General features: G+C 44.3%; 1 protein-coding gene across 8 annotated transcripts in view; it reads left to right on the top strand.

Moving 5' to 3' along the window:
• The window catches only part of CIITA (class II major histocompatibility complex transactivator), a 118,982-nt gene that overhangs the window by 47,427 nt on the left and 48,892 nt on the right, over positions 1-22,663 (top strand). For 5 of the 8 annotated variants that reach the window (XM_033914685.1, XM_033914680.1, XM_033914682.1 and 2 more), the window contains 7 exons: positions 2,313-2,369; positions 5,775-5,840; positions 14,600-14,659; positions 15,542-15,598; positions 17,236-17,376; positions 17,997-18,128; positions 22,294-22,353. In XM_033914685.1, the coding sequence (XP_033770576.1) occupies positions 2,313-2,369; positions 5,775-5,840; positions 14,600-14,659; positions 15,542-15,598; positions 17,236-17,376; positions 17,997-18,128; positions 22,294-22,353 (573 nt within the window). The remainder of the gene's footprint in view (positions 1-2,312; positions 2,370-5,774; positions 5,841-14,599; positions 14,660-15,541; positions 15,599-17,235; positions 17,377-17,996; positions 18,129-22,293; positions 22,354-22,663) is intronic. The other 3 variants (XM_033914687.1, XM_033914686.1, XM_033914684.1) reach the window with 2 other exon arrangements.

The raw sequence follows: 22,663 nt of genomic DNA, 5'->3' as shown, positions 1-22,663 counted from the left end.
AAAATCTGAAATCACTTCTTTTAGATACTAGTTTCATGTAATTTCAAAAACTGCTCAAGTTGTAAAGGGTCCCAAAAGATATAATATTTCTCTTTATATTTCAAGATACATTTACACGGAAACTTTAAGAAGAATGTGGCCTCTATCGCCACTACTCGTTGTTTTAACAAAATAAATGCCTTTCTCCTAAGCTGAATGGGAAAATTGAAACACTATCACCACAAAATTTAGTACTCTTATTTTGAAAGTAAGTCTTCATTATAAGCATTTTATCTGCCTCACTATTGCATTCAATCAATAGAGAAGATATTTCTCTAATTAAATCTTGGGAGCCCTCAAGGATCCCAGTCAAATCAAAATCTACAGATTCTAATTGATCTGCTCCTAATTCAGTTGAGACTTTCTTTTTCTGAGGTATATAGTAATGTTTAAGTACGGGGATAGAATCTGCGTTGGCCAATCCCAAGATTTCTTTGAAATATTTTCATAATAGAATCTCAGATGTTGTGTATCAATATTCACATTAACACACAATACCAGCTTCCAATTAACACAGAAGCAGTTAGTGCTTCCTATTTAGGAGGCGGTAGGTAGACCCTCATTATCTCTGCGTTAGGCAGTAATCGCGCGGTAAGTGCAACACGCTAACTGCCAGATACTTTTGATGCCCCCTCGCTGCCTATGCTGTGCTTCGTGATACAGAAAACGTTTAACACCCATTTTACCACAGGTTGATTGCGAAAATACCATAACGCGGTTCTGCGCCAGCAGTTCACACAGGGTAAACTGGGCATTAAAGTGGAAATTCTATAAACGGTGCTGTAATCTTGGAAGCCTAGCGATGCCTAACTAAAATTTGCATGCATTTTTTTTTTAATTGGCATGGTAATTGACCATGCCATTAAAAACTGCTTTTAAAAAATAAGGAAGCCCCTGATTGGCTCAGGCGCCTCACGCCCCTCTCAAGGGAGGAGGAACCCGAGGTGCCTCAGCCAATCAAGGCCTTAGAGCCCTCCCTGTTCATCAGATGATGCGGTGGGGCATGGCCTAAGGTCACTATTGTGCAGCGGCTGACGGGGGTGCAGGAGCAGGAGGACTTCCCAAAGATTGAGGCCTAGGAGCAGGAGGGACTGGGCACCCCATCCTGTTCCCGAAGAGGAGCCTTGCCCTAAGGAGCAGGAGGGGCCGGGCACTCCTCCTGTTAATAATTTAAAAGATATGCGGGGTGGGTGGCACCCACTTGGGGTGGGCCGGTCGTGGGTGAGGCGGGGCCGGTCAGGGTCGATTCAGGGGGGATGCTGGACCAGGGTGTTGGGCTACTGCAGACTACTGTAGATTGTCCTGCCTGCCGGCTCTGCCCCGATCTCTCCTGGCTGCTCGCCCCAACTCTCCTGCTCTCTGCTGCCATTCCCTGCAGTGCAGGCCTGCTTTAAAACCAGGGGCTTGCACTGCGGGGAACAGTGTTAGAGAGCAGGAGAGTCCGGCGAGCAGGCAACAGCGATTGGGGCAGAGCAGGGAAGGCAGGAGAGATCAGGGCACAGCCCTGACAGCAGTGACAGGAGGCTGCTTCTCCTGTCACTACTGTCAGGGTCTGAGCATGATCGGGGATCACACATTTACAATCCCTGCTCGCAAATGGGGGCATTCCTCCGATCACCCCCATTTGAATATGACTGATTGGTGAATCAGTGGACACCTGGAATGCGCTTCCAGAGGGCGTGATAGGACAGAGTACGATATTAGGGTTCAAGAAGGGATTGGATAATTTTCTGAAGGAAAAGGGGATAGAAGGGTATAGATAGAGGACTATTGCACAGGTCCTGGACCTGTTGGGCTGCCACGCGAGCAGACTGCTGGGCACGATGGACCTCCGGTCTGACCCAGCAGAGGCACTTCTTATGTTCTTATGACAGAATGTGTAAAAAAAGATAAGTGTTTGTATCTATTTACTCCTTAAAGCTAAATAAGAGTTATGGGGAGACTAAGTATTAATAAGTATTGATATTAAAATTATTTTAAAAATATATGACTTATGAGGAGGTGGATGTGTAAAGCTCATGGCAATTAGTCTTGAGTGACACTTCTGAAGTCTTGTTTTGAAAGTATAAGAATGTTTTGAATATAATAATAACTATCGGAAAAAATATGTAATGTATGCTATCCTGAGAAAAAAATGGCTGGTATATGTGGAAACTACTTAGGATAAAGGCTTTTTTTGCCAATTACTTGGATTTAAGTGTGACAAGACACATTTAGTAAAAGCATTATGAGGTATCAGTTTTTTATCATTAACTCTCTTTGTTTTTGGTTAGACATTGTAGAATATATACTGGAGGATAAACAAAATGGCCTACTGGAAGAGATGCTGGGTAAGTATTGCTAGTGTTATACTGTAGGTCAGTGTCCCGCAAACAATTTTATTAGCTCCGACACATTAACGGAGCAAACGTTTTTCTGTGGCACACAAAAAGAGGACACGTGGCCCTGCCCTGTTTTGCTCACAACCCCACCCCGTTCCACCCCCCCAGACCCACCCCCGTGCAAACCTCACCTTCTCTTCCCTGAGCTCAGGGCCGCGTCTACAGGACCTCCGAGCATGCGCAGACATCGACCGCCATGGTGTTCAAATGCGCGCGTGCATGACATCATCGCGTCAACGTCTGTGCAAGCGTGGAGGCCCTCTAGACACTGCCCTGAGCTCGGGAGAGGAGACGAGGTTCACGTGGGGGGTGGAGAGGAGGAGAGGTGCCGACGCCGGCAGTGACAAGACTCGTGTACACCGTCATGTGTTCTTGAATCCCTGGCGGCACACCCAGAATCTCTTCACGGCACACTGTTTGCGATACACTGCTGTATGTGGTGGAGCATTGACAGAGGCCTTAACATAATGTGGAAAATATTCAGCTGAATCAGAGTCTTTCTTTACAGAGATGATAGAGCCTGGATTCTTTAATTCACAGATGGATAATATTTACAGGGCCCCTAAGCTGTAACATTTAAGAGTCCCCCCCCCCCCCCGAATAAGCTAGAGCTTGTCTAGCGTATACATAAATCCAGTCCTAGGTAGTTAACCCTTTCAGGACCAAGGGACATATTTGTCCCATAACTTTAAAATCCTATAAATTTTGATTGGGATAGTCTACAGTTCTAAATTTGATATGTACGGATTCCATATGATACTGCCTTTATGTAAACAAACTGGTTCCGACATTCATTCATTAGCGTCGTTGCCAGATTGACGAGAAGATTCACTTGCCACACTGTCCATAAGCCAGAAGTTTGATTTTTTTTAAAAAAAAATAATGATATTTCACAAAAAAATCAATTTTTTGGCATCTGCAAGCCCTTTTTACCATAAAAATGTCGTCAAAACCACAAAAATTGGCCTACGATCCTTATGGTCCTGAAAGGGTTAAGCCCATTTTAATTTCTTTCTGTTAACTCAACCGTTGACAGCCATCAGATTTCCTGAACCAGAGAGAAAAGTGTTGTCTGGCAGTTACTAGGGCATTGCTGTTGCACAGTGATTTCAGCTATTTCCCTTGTAGAGTCTTGAAACTGCTTCTGCAGTATTGCCAAAAATGTACATGGAAATTAAAATTAGGCCTTGCATCTAATGGTGCTTCACTAGGCCACCAGAGCAGCCTTTTATTTTCCTGTTAAACTCTTGCATTCATTGTTATCTGAATGTGGATTTTAAAAAATCCAACTATAACCCTAGCCTATAAAAGTTAATGGGCCTGATGCTCTTAACATTCTTTCTAGAGACTCAAAAGAGGGGGAAACTCTAGGCCCAGCAACTAAGGAATGACATGGTGGCTGTTACCTGCGGCTAGCTGCGGGTAACCCGCCGAAACTGTGGGGGGAAAAGTACTCAATGTGGGCACGGGGATAAGGCTATCCACCGCCCCGTGGAGCGGTGAATGGCCTTGTCCCCGCAGTTAAGGGAGGGAACGCACACAGTCACCTCCCTCATAGAAACATAGAAAGATGACGGCAGATAAGGGCTACAGCCCATCAAGTCTTCCCACACTATTTACCCACCCTCTTAAGTCTACTGACCCCCTAAAGTATAATTGTATTTATACTGTCACTCTATTGACCCACTCATTCAAGTCCATACCCTAGTGATCCTATCTCTTGGCATGACCCTCGTAGGGATCCCACATAGGTATCCCATTTGTTCTTGAAGTCTGGGATGCTGCGTGCCTCGACCACCTGCACTGGAAGCTTGTTCCAATGCTCGATCACTCTCTCCGTGAAGAAGTACTTCTTGGTGTCTCCACGAAACTTCCCTCCCCTGAGTTTGAGCGGATGTCCTCTTGTGGTCGAGGGTCCCTTGAGAAGAAAGATATCATCTTCCACCTCGACCCGTCCTGTGATGTACTTAAATGTCTCAATCATGTCTCCCCTCTCCCTACGCTCTTCGAGAGTGTAGAGCTGCAATTTGCTCAGTCTTTCTCCGTACGGGAGACCCTTTAGCCCCGAGACCATCCTGGTGGCCATCCGCTGAACCGATTCAATTCTGAGCACATCTTTACGGTTATGTGGCTTCCAGAATTGCACACAGTATTCCAGATGAGGTCCTTCCTACCTACCAAATCTTTCCCCCTCCCTCCCTCTTACATTTGCGGCATGTTAGTAAAGTAAGTTGCTCAAGCCGGCCGAGCCTGCCTGCCTGCCTGCAGTTGCGCGTGTGTGGGCGGAAGCTTCTCCTCTGATGCAACTTCCGGTTGCGTCAGAGGAGAAGCTTCTGCTCAGACATACGCGACTGCAGGCAGGCAGGCTCAGCCGGTTTGAGCAACTTACTTTACTAATGCGCAGCGAAGGTAAGGGGGAGGGAGGGGGATTCTTGAGCTGCGCAAGGGGGTGCTGAAGGGCGGTGAGGTGGCGAGAGGGAAGGGTGGTGGTGGGGAGAAGGCGCTGGAAGGGAAATGGGGAAGACAAGAGTGGGCAGAAGACGCTGGAAGGGATATGGGGAAGACGAGAGTGGGGAGAAGACAGAGATGCCAGACTATGGGGGGAGCGGAGGGAAGAAGATGGGTACCAGACCAATTGGGGGGGTGAAGGGAGAGGCACAATAACAGAACAAATGGAAGATGCTGAGAGAAGACAGACAGTGGATGGAAGGAATTGAATGAGAAGATGAGGAAAGCAGAAACCAGACAACAAAGGTAGAAAAAAAATTTCTATTCCTTTTTTTTTTTTTTTTTTGCTTTAGGATAAAGTAGTATATTAGTTGTGTTGATAAAAAATTAATAAACAAAGCCCTGCCAGCTGAACATCTTTTTCTAGTTCAGCAGCCAGAACTTTGATTTATAAGGAAGGAATAAGCTAAATATTGCAGTACTGAGGCTTGTATGGATGCTGCGGGGACAGGGAATGGGTGGTGAAAGGGACGACGGGGACGGGGCGGTGAAGAGGACATCGGGGATGGGGAGGTGAAGGGGATGGTGGTCTGGGGACGGGGCAGTGATGGGGGACATAATTTTGCCCCTTGTCATTCTCTACTAGCAACAGTATGGAATGTTTCATGATGTTGATCATAGATACGCACAAGGCTGGAGGTCTGTAGGCCTTGGCTCCCACACCCAGCCATGCATTATTTCCTGACCTGTAATAGCAGAAAGATTTCTCATGTCACCAACAGAGTTTCGACCCAGTGAAGCAGAGAAAAGGGTGATGTGGGAATTGCTCAAATTTTATTGTGCATAACTCAGTGATACAATATGGTCTATGACTACTTAGCAAATGTGTATTTTTCTTTCTGTTAGATGGAATTGACAGCAGTAATAAAGAATGTTGTGCAGAACAAAAGATCAGGAAGTGTAAAAAACGATGTAAGTATGTAGTGCTGAGGCCGGACAAATTTGGATTCCTCTTAATCCCACGATTTATTTCTGAAGTAATGTTGAAACATGCTTAATCAGGCTCTTTAGGGATGGGTGGGTCATTGTGACTTCTAGGGACACAGATGAGATGGTAAAATGGGAATGGATGTGACACAGCATGAAGACTGACTAGTAGACAGTTGTGTGCGGTGAGGGCTTTCAGGGGATTCAGTGAATTCCCAGCTCTACAGCCCTGTTGGGGTTTTTTAAACTTTTTGCTTGATGTAGTTTGATTTGTTGAGTAGGCAGCCTGCTCAACCAGTCAAATTGCATCAAACGAAAAGTAAAAAAAAAGCAGGGCTCTTGGGGTAGGGATTCTCCGAACTCCCTGAAGGCCCAGACAGTACTGACCTAAATTTGATTGGCTGAGCAGCTTCTACCTGTTGCCTGCTCAGCTAATCAAATTCAGAGCAGTGCCCTCAGGCCCTTTAGGGGGTGAGGAGAATCTCCTGATTGCATGCCACTGTATCAAGAATGTGTTCACCGATTGGTATTAGCAGACTATCTAACCTTTGCAACTGCATCTCAGTGAACAACAAAATAATTCAAAATAATTCAAAAACTTATATTCTGCTTTTACTGTTCAATAAAAAAATCCAAAGTGGATTACAAAGTTCTGTGCGCAGTACAATCATAGCACCCCCCCGCAAAAAACAACACCACATTTCAGAGCTTCAGTCACACTCCTAAAAGAGCTCTTTCCTAGTCACAAAAATATATAAGAGATGGACACAGAAACATAAAGCAGCAAATTTTTTTCATTGCTAGAACATACACAGAAATTAATGAGTGTTGGAAGGAGGATATAATCTTTGAACAACAGTGACACCTACTGGCTGAATTTAGGAACCATACTAAAGGATTTCAACTAAGCACCATTGCTGCAATGACTGCACTAAAGTAAATCAGGAGTGATATAAAACGGGGAGAAATCTGAATGAATCCCAGCCCTGAGTCATATTAAACTAGAAGTGAGAAAGACTAGGAGGAACTAACAGAAAAAAATAAATAAAATTGCCTTTTACTGTCGGACATTTTTTTTTTTAAATTAGCAAATTGATACCTGTGCTATCTTTGTGATGCTGATCTTTCTCTGTGCTACAGTGACAAATATATGAAACTGAATCAATGGAATTTAGCCATCCAGCTGAACCTCACGCATTGGTATTCTGAAAACTGGATTTAGGTTTTAGACTGATTGGAGGTGGGGGAGAGAGGAAAGAAGTGGGCAAAAAAAAAAAAATCTTCTAAGATAGTTTGCTTGATGGACCTGAAACAAAAATTTTGGCCAGCCAAAACATACCCCACCCAAAATAAATAACATTCCTGCAAAAGATTCTGTGGAACCTTGGACCAATTGTTAACTTTAGCATTAAGATAGAAGTTTTTTAAAGTGGGCGCTTCCTTGTAGGCACCTTGATGCTATGCAGTCAGAGCCTATTTTATAATGGTGACTCCTGTATTGAATTAATTAATTAATTTTTTCCCGATCTGAAGAAGAAAGGCTACCTTCAAAAGCTCATCATAAAATGCATTGAGTTAGTCCAATTAAAAAGGTATTGCCTTGTTTCCTTTGTTTTTGTGTTTTATTTCTTTATATTATCTTATTTATTTTAAAAAAAATTATTCCGCTTCAATGATCAATCCTAAACGGATTACATCTAAAACAAACATATTCAAATAATCTAATCTAATCTAATTTCCATCTTATATACCGGATCATTCCAGCAAGGACTTGAGCTGGTTAACAAAGTTTAAAAGAATATAATATAAAACAATAATGAAGGTAATAGAAAATTTTCAATAAATTAGGTCAGTCTTCAGATAAGAATCTCTGAAAGAGATAAGTTTTCAGATTTTTCCTAACAAAATCTAGACAAACAAAATGGACTGTTCACTGCATACTAGTATAACGTGGGATTCGCATGCCTTTCATTTAGGCACCTACAGTTTCATTACACTTAGAGCTGGCATAACTAAGCTTACATAAATGAGGCAAAGCATATAGGTGATAACACAAAAGAGAATGGCACAGTTACTCTGCGGGAGAAACCAGCACCCCCTAATGTCTAGTGCAGGGGTGCCCAATAGGTTGATCGCGATCGACAGGTAGCTCGCCAAGGCAAAGTGAGTCGATCACCCAGGACTCACTTTGCCTTGGCGATCTATCAGTCCGATCAGTCTTCCTCTCCCCGACGTCAATTCTGCCATCGGAGAGGAAGTTCGGGCCAGCCAATCGCTGCCTGGCTGGGCGGAACTTCCTCTCTGAAGGCAGAATTGACGTCGTGGAGAGGAATGCTGGTCGGCCCAAAGCAGGGAGAGCATGGGGCGGCGTTGGCATCGGCTTTGGGGCCTGTTATCCATTGGTGGCGGTTTGGGTCCTGTTCCCCGATGGCAGCGGCAGTGGCAGTGGCTTGGGGAAGGGCAGGGAGAAAGAAAGAAAGGGGGCAGGCAGGGAGACAGAAGGAAAGAAGAGAAACAGAAAAAAGAAAGGGGGCATGAAGAGAGAAAGAAAGAAAGGTCAGGGAGAGAGGAAGAAAAAGTCGGGGGAGGGAATGAGGTGTGGAGGAGAGGAAGCATACAGGCTGAAAGAAAGATTGGATACACAGTCAGAAGAAGAAAGTGCAACCAGAGACTCATGAAATCACCAGACGAGGTAGGGAAAATGATTTTATTTTAAATTTAGTGATCAAAATGTGTCTGAATTTATATCTGCTGTCTATATTTTACAATATGGTCCCCTTTTACTAAACCGCAATAGTGGTTTTTAGCGCAGGGAGCCTTTGAGCGTCGAGAGCAGCGCTGGGCATTCAGCGCAGCTCCCTGTGCTAAAAACTGCTATTGTGGTTTAGTAAAAAGGGAGGGGGGTGGGTATTTGTCTATTTTTGTATGGTTGTTACTGAGGTGACAGTGCATAGAGTCATCTGCTTTGACCTCTTTGAAAAAACCCCGGAATAGGAATGATAATTAACAATTCTATGCGTACAGTGTACGTTGTGTTTTTTTTAAATTTTATTGTTGGCAGATCATTTTGACTTGGTCATTTTAAAAGTAGCTCGCGAGTCAAGAAAGTGTGGGCACCCCTGGCCTAGTGTATATTATCACAAATCCCTCTGGATTTGGAATGAAATGACAGGACCATGCAAGCTTTAACAGATAATAAATCAGTTTTATTGTAAATAGGTTCAGTACAAAAAATAAACTAACATACCAAAGATATTTCACTGACAACAAATAAATCACAAAATAAATCTGATCAGATGGCATGCACTAATTGTTTTACCTAAGAGAAAATCATTCACAGTTTTGAAAATGGACGTTTTCTCTACTGGATTTCTGGACATCTTTCACAAAACATCCAAACTCAGGCTTAGACCATCCTATTGAAAATGCCCCTCCACATGTCCAGAGTTATGCACCTAACTTTAGGTGTGAACACTTGAGTTAGGGACATATTTATATATTCCAGTGTCTCTCAAACTGTGTGCCAAGGCATAGTGATGTGGCCCAAAGCGATTCCGGGTGTGCCATAAGAGAATCCAGAATTTTACTTTAATTTAAAAAAATTTCCTTCATAAATATACACTAGAATAGATGACATATACATCGCATATGCAAGAGTCTATCAATATTATGAGCGTCTGTGTACGTAAGGATGTGATTGGTCCTTGAAAACTAACGGCAAGTAATTTTATTTTTATTTTTTATGCAGTAGTTATCCTAACTTGAGCAATAAGGTGGCTTTGTTGCCGTTTTTATCTTCTTTGCAAACTTGGATTTTCAGCTCTGACTGAAATTAAATTTTTTTAAAAAAAGAACAACTGCAAATGGTGGATGATGAAATGCGAGTTTACTTGTTGACTATCAAGCTGCGTTTTGAGTTAATTTGAACTCAAAAACAAGCACATCCATCGCATTGTTTAGCTAGTCTATTCTATCTACTTTAGTTTCATCGTTGTTACAATTACCCATACATAGGTTAAAGAACCTTAAATAAATAACTCTCAAATTTAATTTTTTGTTGGTTTTTCAATTTTATAATTTCAATTAAAATGTGGCATGAAAAACATTTGCTCCATTTAGTGTGCCAGAGCTAAAAAAAAGTTTGAGAGACACTGTACCGTATTTTCACATAGATAACACGCACCCGTGTAAAACGCGCACACGGGTATAGCGCGCAGAAAACACAAATTTATGTAAAGAAATTTTTATATACCGCGCTCACGGGTATACTGCGCATGCCGCCCCGACTCTCCTCTGGCTGCCCTGACTCTCCTCTGGCTGCCCGGACTCTCCGTTCGCTGCCCCGACTCTCCTCTGGCTGCCCTGACTCTCCTCTGGCTGCCCCGACTCTCCGTTCGCTGCCCCGACTCTCCGTTCGCTGCCTCGACTCTCCTCTGGCTGCCCCGACTCTCCGTTCACCTGCCCCGACTTTCCGTTCGCTGCCCCGACTCTCCTCTGGCTGCCCCGACTCTCCTCTGGCTGCCCTGACTTTCCGTTCGCTGCCCCGACTCTCCTCTGGCTGCCCCGACTCTCCGTTCACCTGCCCCGACTTTCCGTTCGCTGCCCCGACTCTCCTCTGGCTGCCCCGACTCTCCTCTGGCTGCCCTGACTTTCCATTCGCTGCCCCGACTCTCCTCTGGCTGCCCCGACTCTCCTCTGGCTGCCCTGACTCTCCGTTCGCTGCCCCGACTCTCCGTTCGCTGCCCCGACTCTCCTCTGGTTGCCCCGACTCTCCGTTCACCCGCCCCGACTTTCCGTTCACTGCCCCGACTCTCCTCTGGCTGCCCTGACTTTCCGTTCGCTGCCCCGACTCTCCGTTCGCTGCCCCGACTCTCATCTGGTTGCCCCGACTTTCCGTTCGCTGCCCCGACTCTCCTTTCGCCCGCCCTGCCCTGCTCCCAGCTCTGTAAGCATGCGCAATGGTCTGAGCATGCTTGCCGCTTAGTTTTCTGCGCCGGGTTGTGGGGGCGTGCTTTTGACCTGTCACCAAGGCGGTTTTTCTGGCGGTGTGCTTTTCACCACGTGGCTGTGGCCCCCCTCTATCTGGCCTTGTAATTTGCCCAGTGAATACTATTTTGACTATACAACAGCATCTCAGCCTTTGGGTAAGCCTATAAAAGATTAATGCTGCATGTAGAGTCCACATTTTAATTTGATCTCTTCAGATTGGTATTCTGCATTTATCTACCCGGTAGTAGAGTTTATCAATTAAATTTAAATTTACCGCCATATAAAGCGGACTTTAAGCTTCAAGTCGTTGCGAAAGCTGAGGAAATAGGCAACCGGGCCGCAGCGAGAGAGTTCGATGTTGGAGAAACATCGGTGCGTGAATGGAGAAAATATAAGAAGGAACTGGAGAAATGCAATCCGCGAAAACGGGCCAAACCAAAATGGCCTCAGCTGGAGGATGACTTGAAGCAGTGGATTCTGGCGAGAAGGGAGCAAAATCAATCAGTCTCTACTGTTGCGATTCAGATGAAGGCAAAACTACTTGCCAATGGAAGAGGAATACCCGACTTCAAAGCTGGCTTCACATGGATCTCAAAATTTATGAAAAGGAACGGACTATCAGTTAGAATGAGAACAACTGTTGGCCAGCGACTTCCAGATGACTGGCAGCAAAAATTGATTGATTTCCGTGACTTTGTCGCCAAAGAAATATCTGAACTTGGCATCACTGCAAAGGACGTCATCAACATGGATGAAATTCCAATGGCATTCGACATTCCAGCGACAAGAACCATAGCCCCCACAGGTACTAAATCTATATCCATCACCACAACTGGGCATGAAAGAACGTGTTTTACAGTCGTTCTTGGTTGCTCAGCTAGCGGGGTTAAGTTAAAGCCCATGCTCATTTTCAAAAGGGTCACTATGTCCCGTGAAAAGCTGCCCACCAGTGTGGTTGTGCACTGCAACAAGAAGGGATGGATGGACTGCGACGTAATGAGATTGTGGGTAGATAAATGCTTTAGGGCAAGACAGGGTGGATTCTTTGCAAAAAAATCCTTGTTAATTTTTGATGCCATGGCTGCCCACAAAGAAAAAAATGTTCAGGCCTACATTAATTCTACTCGTGCCCACATCGCTGTGATACCTGGAGGCCTGACGTGTAAGCTGCAACCACTTGACATCGCAGTGAATCATCCATTCAAGACTTTTATTAGAAAGGAGTGGGAGGAGTGGATGCAGAGCGGCATGCACGAGTACACACCCGCGGGGCGGCTGAAGCGCGCAACTTTCACAGAAGTCTGCAAGTGGGTGGCTTCAGCATGGAACAAAATAACACCAGATACCATTCGAAACGGATTTAGAAAAGCGGGCATTGTTTATGAAACCAATGACACTAGGGGTACTAGCGGAAGGAGGCAACAACATGGATATCAGCGATGATGATGACGATGATGACGATATTACTTCGTAAATAAACGAGGATCGTCTGCAGGCCGTGTTCACTTTATTTAATGACGATGATGACAATTCGGATTTTGATGGATTCAAGGATTCAGATGACTGTGATGATGATGACTGAATAAACCTGTAAACTTTGTTTATTTACAACTTTACCATAATTACAGTAACTGTATTTAGATTATTTTGTCCTCGATACTTCGTTTGATCTACTGGTTAATGTTATAGTTTATAAGAATGAACATGTAATTTCTGTTCTTGTTGCTGAATTCATATTCACTAACTCTAGATTAAAAGTTATACGGTTGTTTATAAGAATGAACAGTTTTTTTCTTTTCACGTGTTTGGTTGGAGGGTGTGTGAATGGTGCGTGAGTTCTCCTATGTCTGGTTGAGGTGGATTGAATTACCGGTATTTAGCTGAAGAAATTATGGTAGTTAAACACTCCCCATTCCACACACATTACGGTAATTCTCTTCCATTTTTGTTCCCATTATAAAAAACACTGATAAGTTTCCAGAAAAAAATACATTAAAATAAGAAGTGAAAACAAAGGCCCCTACAGATGAGAACATAATATAAGAATAGCCTAACTGGGTCAGTCCAATGGTCCATCATGCCCAGTAGCCCATTCTCATGGTAGCCAATCCAGGTCACTAATATCTGGTCAAAACCCAAAGAATAGCAAACATTCCATGCTACGGATCCAGGGCAAGCAGACGCTTCCCCCATGTCTTAATAACAGACTATGGACTTATATAGTGCAAAAATGTGCAAAGGTCTGTTTTTTTTCTTTCGATCACTACATAGCCTAATGCCACACAAATATATTCTGAAGGTCAATGCTAAGGTTAACAAAGTTTCCTTCCTTGGACCACAAGGAGACACTGACAAACCACTAGAAGAGATCCCAAAACAACTACGCAGGCACAACACCACTCAGTGTGTGAACCAGTTCAGTGGAGTGGACTAAGGTAACTGGGGGGTGGAAATGGACCCGGAGTTTTCTCAGCAGAATTTCCCAGAACATCTCTTCCTCTCAACACATTGACACGCTGGTGGGTTTATTTTATAGCTTTTTCACTCCCTTCGGTCTGCCTGTCCCCCCTTGAAGTCCTGTCCCCCCTTGAAGTCCTGTCCCCCCTTGAAGGTCTGCCTGTCCCCCCTTGAAGTCCTGTCCCCCCTTGAAGTCCTGTCCCCCCTTGAAGTCCTGCCTGTCCCCCCTTGAAGTCCTGTCCCCCCTTGATGTCCTGTCCCCCCTTGAAGTCCTGTCCCCCCTTGAAGGTCTGCCTGTCCCCCCTTGAAGTCCTGTCCCCCCTTGAAGTCCTGCCTGTCCCCCCTTGAAGTCCTGTCCCCCCTTGATGTCCTGTCCCCCCTTGAAGTCCTGTCCCCCCTTGAAGTCCTGTCCCCCCTTGAAGGTCTGCCTGTCCCCCCTTGAAGTCCTGTCCCCCCTTGAAGTCCTGCCTGTCCCCCCTTGAAGTCCTGTCCCCCCTTGAAGTCCTGCCTATCCCCCCTCGAAAGGGCGGGACCGCCGGAAGAGGAAGCAGCGCAGCAGGGCTCAGAGAAGGGGCAGGACCGCCGGCAGAGGAAACAGCTGGGCTCACTGGCATCCGGAAACAAGGTAGACAGCTTCTCCATGGGGGAGGGGGGGAGACTGTGGGGGTGCGAGTGGTTCTTCGGGTGGGAGTGCGAGCGGTCCATCGGGGTGGGAGTGCGAGCGGTGGGGGTGCGAGCGGTCCTTCCGGATGATGAATCGGGCGTCGGGCGGGGTGGGAACTATGTAAAAAAAATTTTATATACCGCGCTCACGCGTATACCGCGCAAGGTTATGCACGGTTTGTAAAAACAAGTATAACGCGCGCGTTATATGCGTGAAAATACGGTAATTCTATAATCTATGTGCTATACCCCTCATGAAGTTGTGTGCTATGGATGTTGCATGATTAATTTTTTAGAAGCCTGACAGTAACATTTGTAATGGCTAATTATCAACAATTAGCATCAATTTTAACCAATTATTGGTTGTTAACACTGGTTAGTAGCTAATTACTGTATTAAATTAAGTTACACATGTGAGTGGCAGTATTGTTTAACCTGCATGCACAAGGATCAAATTGTGCTTGTAATTGTATAGAATTAGGGGTCAGTGTCTTTTGAAGAGGGGTAAGAAACATCTCCTGAATTTCCTGTTTTGTTTATAAATGATGCTTGGACAGTGCATTGTGAATGGCCTCACTGCAGAAATATATAACTGTGAATCAAGACCAAACTTCAGGGTACTTTATTTATTCCAGCTTTTTTAACTAAGCTCAAGACTCAGCCTGAAGCATCACAGCCAAAACGAAGGAAACCAGGTCAGTGTTTTGTTTTCCAAATTAAGACATTGCAAGTTTGGTCTGTGTTTCTAAGAGGCTTTCTCCTCGATGTGCCCGTTGGGTAGGAAAGGTTTTTGTGGGCCCATGGATTTAATTCTGAGCAAAATTGTTTCTTAGGCCCTTGTTGAGGCAATGCCTGCTGCATAGGGCAGACTATACTGAAAAGAAATGTTAACTAAAGTGCTGCAGAGTGGTCCAGGCGCATGTGCAGACCATCTTTGCCTGTAGGTGGGATCCGCGCATGCACCTGCTCTCCGCACAAGCTTGAGGTCAAAACAAAAGGGGGGAGGGCTGGCCTCACAAGAATCATTGGAACAGAACACGCTTTGCAGGGGAACAGAACAGATCACGCCGTAATAAATGCAGCCCCGCTTTAAACCCGTGGGTTAAAACCACGGGTTCGCAGACAGGCAGGGTGGCAGAGAGCAGGGCGCTTTTTTTCACAAGGGAGATGTTTTATTTTGATGGTTTTACTTTTTGATACTGGGATTTCAGGGCGGCAAAGAGCAGGACAGTTGGCAAGGACGTGAGCGACTTTGTCCTCTTCTGTTTAGTGAATCGCTTCCTTCCTACTTATGCATGCCATTTCCCCTCATTTGCATGTGCGGATCGGAAGCGGATCGGATCAGGCAGAACGCTAGTGAATTGGGTCAGAAAAGGCTCACAAACAGTGGGCTTAGTGAATCTAGCCCTATAACTACAATGTGTGGTCGATCATTAACTCTGCCACTTCACGCCGGTTATATAGTGTATTGCTAGTTTTTTTTAGTTTATTATTTTCAGTTTTATTTCCTGTTGAAACTGCCATCCTTCTGTACAATGTGAATTTTATTTTTGTTTTGTTTCTGGTGGCTGATCTAGGTCCTAAAACTGTTGTAAAAATAAAACCATATCCCAAAATTGAAAAGTCAACAAAAGGTAAAAATCAAGTGATTTGCTTTGAATATACTTAATAAACAAATAGGAGATTTGATACAGTGGTGGTAAATAATGTGTTCCTTGTTTTTACTGCATTGTTTGGCATTTTCATTTAAATCGGGCTTGTCCAAGTTCAGCCCCTAAGGGCTGCAGGCAGACCAGGTTTTCAGGATATCCCTAAAGAATATGCATGAGACAGGTCTCCATACAGCAAATGTAATGGGCATGCAAATTTTTCTCATCCATATTCATTAGAGATATCCTGAAAACATGGCCTTTTAATAGCCCTTAAGGACACAACTTGGACAAGCCTGATCTAAATCTTGTGGCCCATTTCATTTGCAGCCGCTTAAATGATTAAAAAATTCAGATGCAGATTTATTTTTATTTATTTGTTAAGTAAAAATAAAAAGATAATGCAATTTAAAATTGTTTGTTTCGTTCATAAGGCTATACAGTGTTCTCCTGGTCATTCACTGTCGGCGGTTCGTGGTCCCGGTCATTTGCGGTATTTTCTGACCGCGAACTGCCAACAAGGAGAGGGCAGCGGGAGAAACAGGAGAGAGCAGCCGGAGCGCCGCAAGTGCAGGAAATCACTCGTGGTACGCTCCAACCACCTCTTCCTGCACTAAGTTGAGCCTCATCCAATCAGGAGCCGCTTTGACACGCAGCTCCTGATTGGATAAGGCCTGACTTAGTGCAGGAAGAGGCGGTCGGAGCATACCGCGAGTGATTTCCTGCACTCGTGGCGCTCCTGCTGCCCCTCTCCCGCTGCCCTCTTCAGGCTCCCCCATGAAAAACCGTATTCGGAGGAGTACTGTATATGGATTGAATTCCAGTGGTTTGATTTCTGTTATGAATATTTCACTTCCAGCGTTAGCCACGCCCATAGTGGCATTTGGCAGCTTAAAGCGCCTACATAAGCATGATTATGGCACGTATTATTTATGCACTGGTAGACGCTTTAACGGTGCCATTTTTTTTCTGTTACAAATGGCGTTTGTAACTTAACTAAGGCGCCAGAAGGGCGCCTACTGTCGCCTAAATATAGGCACCGGTTGTAGCATTTCCCCCTTTGAGAAGAAAAGCACCAAGGGCCTCGCAGACAGGGAAAATGGAACTCCCAGTCTGTGAGCCCCTCGGAGCTTTACTTTTTTGCTTGGTGTGTACTTCAGTGCCTTCTTTATACTGTTTCGAACATTATGGAGTTTAAGGAAATTATCCAATTTTTTTTATAAACTCTGCTAAGCTAACTTCTATCACCATAACTGGAATCATACCTTTACATATTAAGCTTTGTTTTGTAGGTAAAAGTAGGTGCTAATGGTTTTGTGGGGCTGTCAGGACTTAAAGCTGTTTTCTTTTTTGATTGCAGCTGCTTTTTGCTGCATGCTCCCCCCCAAAAAAAAACAAAACAAAACCCCAAAAAACCTGTTGTCCTACGTGACTGCTTAGTCTTGCCTAATGGTTGCGCCAGCCCTATCTACCGGGCACCCTGTTATAGAATTACCCTGAAAATGTTTTTGGGAGCGAGAGAATGCAGGGTGCGTGTACTATCTCTTCTGTCAGTTTAATGCTCACTTATGTATGTTATTTGCATATGCTTTTTGTTCTCAAAACTGTCTTCCTTGTTTTAGTAGGAAGTGGTTACCAGTATTTCCCCACTGGAACCTGTTCTCCTAGAATTCTGCCATCTGCCCCAGGCCTTCTGTCTGCTGTACCTGTGCAGTTGTCCTTTGTCAGCCCGAGTCCAGTTGGGAAAACATTTGTAACACCTGGTGGGTATAGTTAAAAGCCTTCTTTAAGAAATATAATGAGGCCAACATTCAGAGCCATTTAATTGGGACAGGCAAAATATTGTAAACGTATCCCTCACATCCATTTCCTCTTCACTTATTTAATTGCTATTTGAGATCAAGGGCCATTTTCCAGTAACAACTTTTTTTCGATTGACCCAGAATTTGAAAAGGCTCTTTCAGAATAAGATACAGCAGATTACATCATGGGACATGGGAAGTAGAGAATGACACGGTGACAAAATTCATCACCGTTCCCGTCCCCGCGGATAACCGCGGGAAACCATCTTCATGTCATTCTTTAAGGAGAGAGGGAAGAATCAGAGTATAATTGGGCACAATCACTGACCCACAAGCTTTGCTTTGAAGAATCCTGGGGTAGAAGGACCGAAGTTGAAATAGACACTAGAAAATGACATGGGATTATTTCCCGCGGTTATCCGCGGGGACGGGAATGGTGATAAATTTTGTCACCGTGTCATTCTCTAATGGGAAGGAAGCAACTATCTGTCTGTTATAACTTTGAATTGAGATAAAAGAAAAAAAAAAAAGTTGCAGGCACTTTGTAATGCTTTGCTAAAGTATTTTTCGATCAATTACAGTGGCTAGTGCTAACCCCATAATGACACTGAGTACCAGGGGAATCTCCGTTGTTCCAACTTATACATCAATTCCCCAGCAAATTGTCAAATTATCCCCAGGAAACAGTGTATCCCATCTCGTTATATGTACAAGTAAGTGCAGCTATTTGGGCAGTTTTAAATTTATCGGTACGATGGTGATATATTATGGGCTCCTTTTACAAAGGTGCGTTAGGGCCTTAACGCGCGGAATACCGTGCGCTAAAATGCCGTGCAAGCTAGCCACTGCCGCCTCCTCTTGAGCAGGCTGTAGTTTTTTGGCTAGCGCGCGCTATAGCATGCGCTAATCCGGTGCTAAAAACGCTAGCGCACCTTTGTAAAAGGAGCCCTATATCTCTGTTATTTGAATTTCAGCGCTATTAAATAAATATAAATAGATAGATATATTTGCTATTGTTTCACGGAAGTCCTATTATTAAGTTTCAATTTGCTGATTTTGAGTTTACCTCATTCATTGTATTTATGTTTATATTTGATCTTTTTACTACTGTTATGCTGTTGACAAAATTATAAACTTTATGTTGAATTGTACCTGCTATACACTTCTTTGGGTGAATTTATTCATAAAGGCAGTTAATAAATCCCAATAATTAAATAATGTTTTCAGCCTCCTGTGTATGGAGTACACAGAAGTATCTGACTGAAATGCGCAACTGGGAATGGTCCAGCAAGACGTTGCAGTTTAAGGTGACAGGTCAAAAGCACGCAAAACAATCGCGCGCGGACAAAATCGCGCAGACAACTATGAACCCAGTTTAAAAGCACTAGGCTTGATTTATAATGGCAAATATCCTCACAGACTGCAAACGGAAAACTTTTTGCTTCTTACAGGAAGCTGAAAATGAAAGGCAAAAGGAAAGCAAATAGCTCTGATGTATGTTACACAGGAAAATAGAAAATATCTGCAAAATATAAACCTGATAGGCTTGATGTTCAGCCGGTGGTAATCGGTGTTTTGCTGACTGCCAGCGGCATTAAAGCCAGAAATTCAGTACAGGGCCATGTCTGGGCTCCAGCTTTGAATATCTTGGTATAAAGAGCTGACTAAAATATAGATTGTTAAGTGCAATATTCAACACTTACCGTATTTTCACGCATATAACGCGCGCGTTATACACGATTTTACAAACCGTGCATAACCTTGCGCGTTATACGCGTGAGTGCGCTATATAAAATTTTTTTTACATAGTTCCCACCCCGCCCGACGCCCGATTCATCATCCGGAAGGACCGCTTGCACCCCCACCGCTCGCACTCCCACCCCGATGGACCGCTCGCACTCCCACCCGAAGAACCGCTCGCACCCCCACAGCCTCCCCCCCCTCCCCCATGGAGAAGCTGTCTACCTTGTTTCCGGATGCCAGTGAGCCCAGCTGCTTCCTCTGCCGGCGGTCCTGTCCCTTCTCTGAGCCCTGCGCTACGCTGCTTCCTCTTCCGGCGGTCCCGCCCTTTCTCTGACATCAGAGAAAGGGCGGGACCGCCGGAAGAGGAAGCAGCTGGGCTCACTGGCATCCAGAAACAAGGTAGACAGCTTCTCCATGGGGGAGGGGGGGAGGCTGTGGGGGTGCGAGCGGTTCTTCGGGTGGGAGTGCGAGCGGTCCATCAGGGTGGGAGTGCGAGCGGTCCATCGGGGTGGGAGTGCGAGCGGTGGGGGTGCGAGCGGTCCTTCCGGATGATGAATCGGGCGTCGGGAGGGGCATCAGGCTTTCAGGGTGGGGACAGGACTTCAAGGGGGAGAGTAGAGTCGGGGTGGCCGAAAGTAGAGTCGGGGTGGCCAGAGGAGAGTCGGGGCAGCCAGAGGAGAGTCGGGGCGGCATGCGCGGTATACCCGTGAGCGCGGTATATAAAAATTTCTTTACATAAATTAGTGTTTCCCGCGCGCTTTACCCGTATGCGCGTTTTACACGGGTGCGCGTTATCTACGTGAAAATACGGTAAGTGCCTATGAAGAAATTTTTAAATATAGGACCGCATTTTGGGGTCCTTTTATTAAGGTGCGCTAACTGATTTAGCGCGCGCCAAATGCTAAGATATTCATTATATTCCTATGAGCATCTTAGCATTTAACACGCACTGATCTTTAGCGTGCGCTAAATCGGTTTGCGCACCTTAATAAAAGGACCCCTTTATGTGGTTGACTGGCTAAGTGCTGACTCGGCCCCCCCAAAAATGGCTGGTTTTGGCTTGAATGCTAGCTGGACATTTTCAGCCACACTATCCGGTCAAGTCCTGCTGAAAATGCCTAGTTAGCCTTGGGCAGGTGATTTAAACATGTTGTTTATTGATATTTGATATGCCGCTTTTATCTTGGAGAAGTTTGGGGTGGTGTCCAATTTTTTTTTTCTATTAAGTACTCAAGTATTTATTTTTCTCTATATGTCCTGGCGGCTCACAATCTGACTATGGTACCTGGGGCAATGGAGGGTTAAGTGACTTGGCCAGGGTCACAAGGAGTGGAGCTGGGATTAAACCCACAACCTCAGGGTGCTGAGGCAGCAACTAACCAGTAGGCCACTCCTCTACTCTATTTATGTGACAGTCAATCATGAGTGGCCTGAGCCCAGTGGGCATCTCTCTCTTTCCCTTTCTTCCCACTCCCTCCACCACAGCCCGTGCAACCTCTCTCTTCCCTTCCCTTCCTCCCCCCCATCCCCAGCCCTTATAAAATCTTCAGGCCACCAGTAGCAGTTTCTACATGCTGCCATTGCTGACCTAGAAAATGCAAATGTGTCAGAGACAAGGCTCTAGGTCAGCTACTGACAGTGTATAGGAACTGCTGCCGATGGCCTGTGGCTGCTGGGTGGGTGGGCCTGAGCTCAAAGTTCAAGTTCAAGTTTATTTATACTTAATGAATCGCCTATTTTAAATTACTAGGCGATGTACAATACAACTAAACATATAATTAAAACATAGGTAGTAATGTATAAATTAACTTATGTTGTACTTTTAAAAACAAAAATTAACATACAATAATACATACATGATAAAAAGAAAAAAAAAATATTAGTTTAGGACAAAAAAACAAAAAACAAAAACATACAAGAGACATGAGGATAGGTAGGGGAGAAGTTACAATGTTTGAGCAGAGACGAAAGAATTACAACAATGGGAAAAACAAGAGGAAGGGAAATAAAAGCATGCCGGAAAGATGAGAAGGAGATATAATCTTAAGAATCATAGGCATCTTTGAAAAAAAATGTTTTTAGAGTTTTTTTGAATACGGTAAGATCTTTTAAATCTCTGATATATTGAGGTAGGAGATTCCAAGATTGAGGGGCCATAATGGAGAACATGTCATTACGCCTAGTACCAATAATCTTCAGTGAGGGGACCGAAAGGAGGTTAGAAGAGGAAGAACGAAGCGGTCGAGTAGTGGGCGGGCCAGGCCTGTCCAGACCCACCCCATGGCTATGCCCCTGGATTCACAATACCAAAAACAAGTAGGAAAGGAATTACAATAAACTATTAAAATTCTGGAAAGGAATAAAAGAAGTAAAAAGATTGTAAAAAAAAAATCAAACAAAAAAACTTTAACCTTATGTATAACAATTTTTATTGAAAGAATCAAATAATCTGTACAATAGGATAATACAAAAATACATTCAATACAATAAGAATTATAATAATATTTCATACAAATTTAAATCATTCTTTCAAATTTAATTTCCAAATGAATTAATTCAATCTTATCTACACCCCCTTAATTCCATCCCCTACCCACTATCTTCCCCTAAATGAAATCCCTCACCCTGGATGAAAGTTGACAAAAATAAAGAATTAAAATAAATAACTGGAATGTAAAAGGTAATAAAAACTACTGTAGCTGACCCACTCAACTGGGTGCCTCTGATGGGCCCAGAAAAGCTTAGGTGAAAAAGTGAGTTTCAAAGCAGCTTTAAATCGAGGATATGATAACTCTGATCTATCATTATTCTAATGAAATCCATGTGTAATCCATGTGTAACTTTGTGCGCATACTTTAGAGCAGGGGTAGGGAACTCGGTCCTCGAGAGCCGTATTCCAGTCGGGTTTTCAGGATTTCCCCAATGAATATGCATGAGATCTATTTGCATGCACTGCTTTCAATGCAAATAAAATAAAAAACATATTTATTGGGGAAATCCTGAAAACCTGACTGGAATACGGCTCTCGAGGACCGGAGTTCCCTACCCCTGCTTTAGAGAGTTGCCCTGTTTATGCTCTGTTGCCTGCTGTCTGACCTACAATTCTTGTCTTTCCTGTTTTTGCTTTGTTTATAGCTCCCCCTGTACAAGGAGCTGCACAGTTGATAACACCTGTTTTTCCTGTCAGCATACCAAGTAAGAAAAGAGTTTTAAGACCCAAGATACTATTCAGAATACAAATAATTTAGTATATTCTATATAGTTCGCCTAAATTAAGCATCTACATCAGCACACCTAATTGTAGGGTTACCAGATTTTAGTTAAATAAAATCCGGACCCATAGCCATTTCCCCAGGCCCGCCCAGTTCTGGCTACATCACGCCCCAGCCCCGCCCCGCCCCTTCAACCTGTTCTCATTGGTTGGGAGGGCATTTGCACCGAAGCAGTCCCAAAGAAGATGTGCCGGGTTTTGGAAAGCTGTCCAGAAGCCCAGAAATGCCCTCTA

The sequence above is a fragment of the Geotrypetes seraphini genome, chromosome 11, assembly GCF_902459505.1.
Source record: "Geotrypetes seraphini chromosome 11, aGeoSer1.1, whole genome shotgun sequence".
NCBI lineage: Eukaryota > Metazoa > Chordata > Amphibia > Gymnophiona > Dermophiidae > Geotrypetes > Geotrypetes seraphini.
Note: the sequence above shows the minus strand (reverse complement) of the source record. Positions and strands in the feature narration are given on the sequence as shown.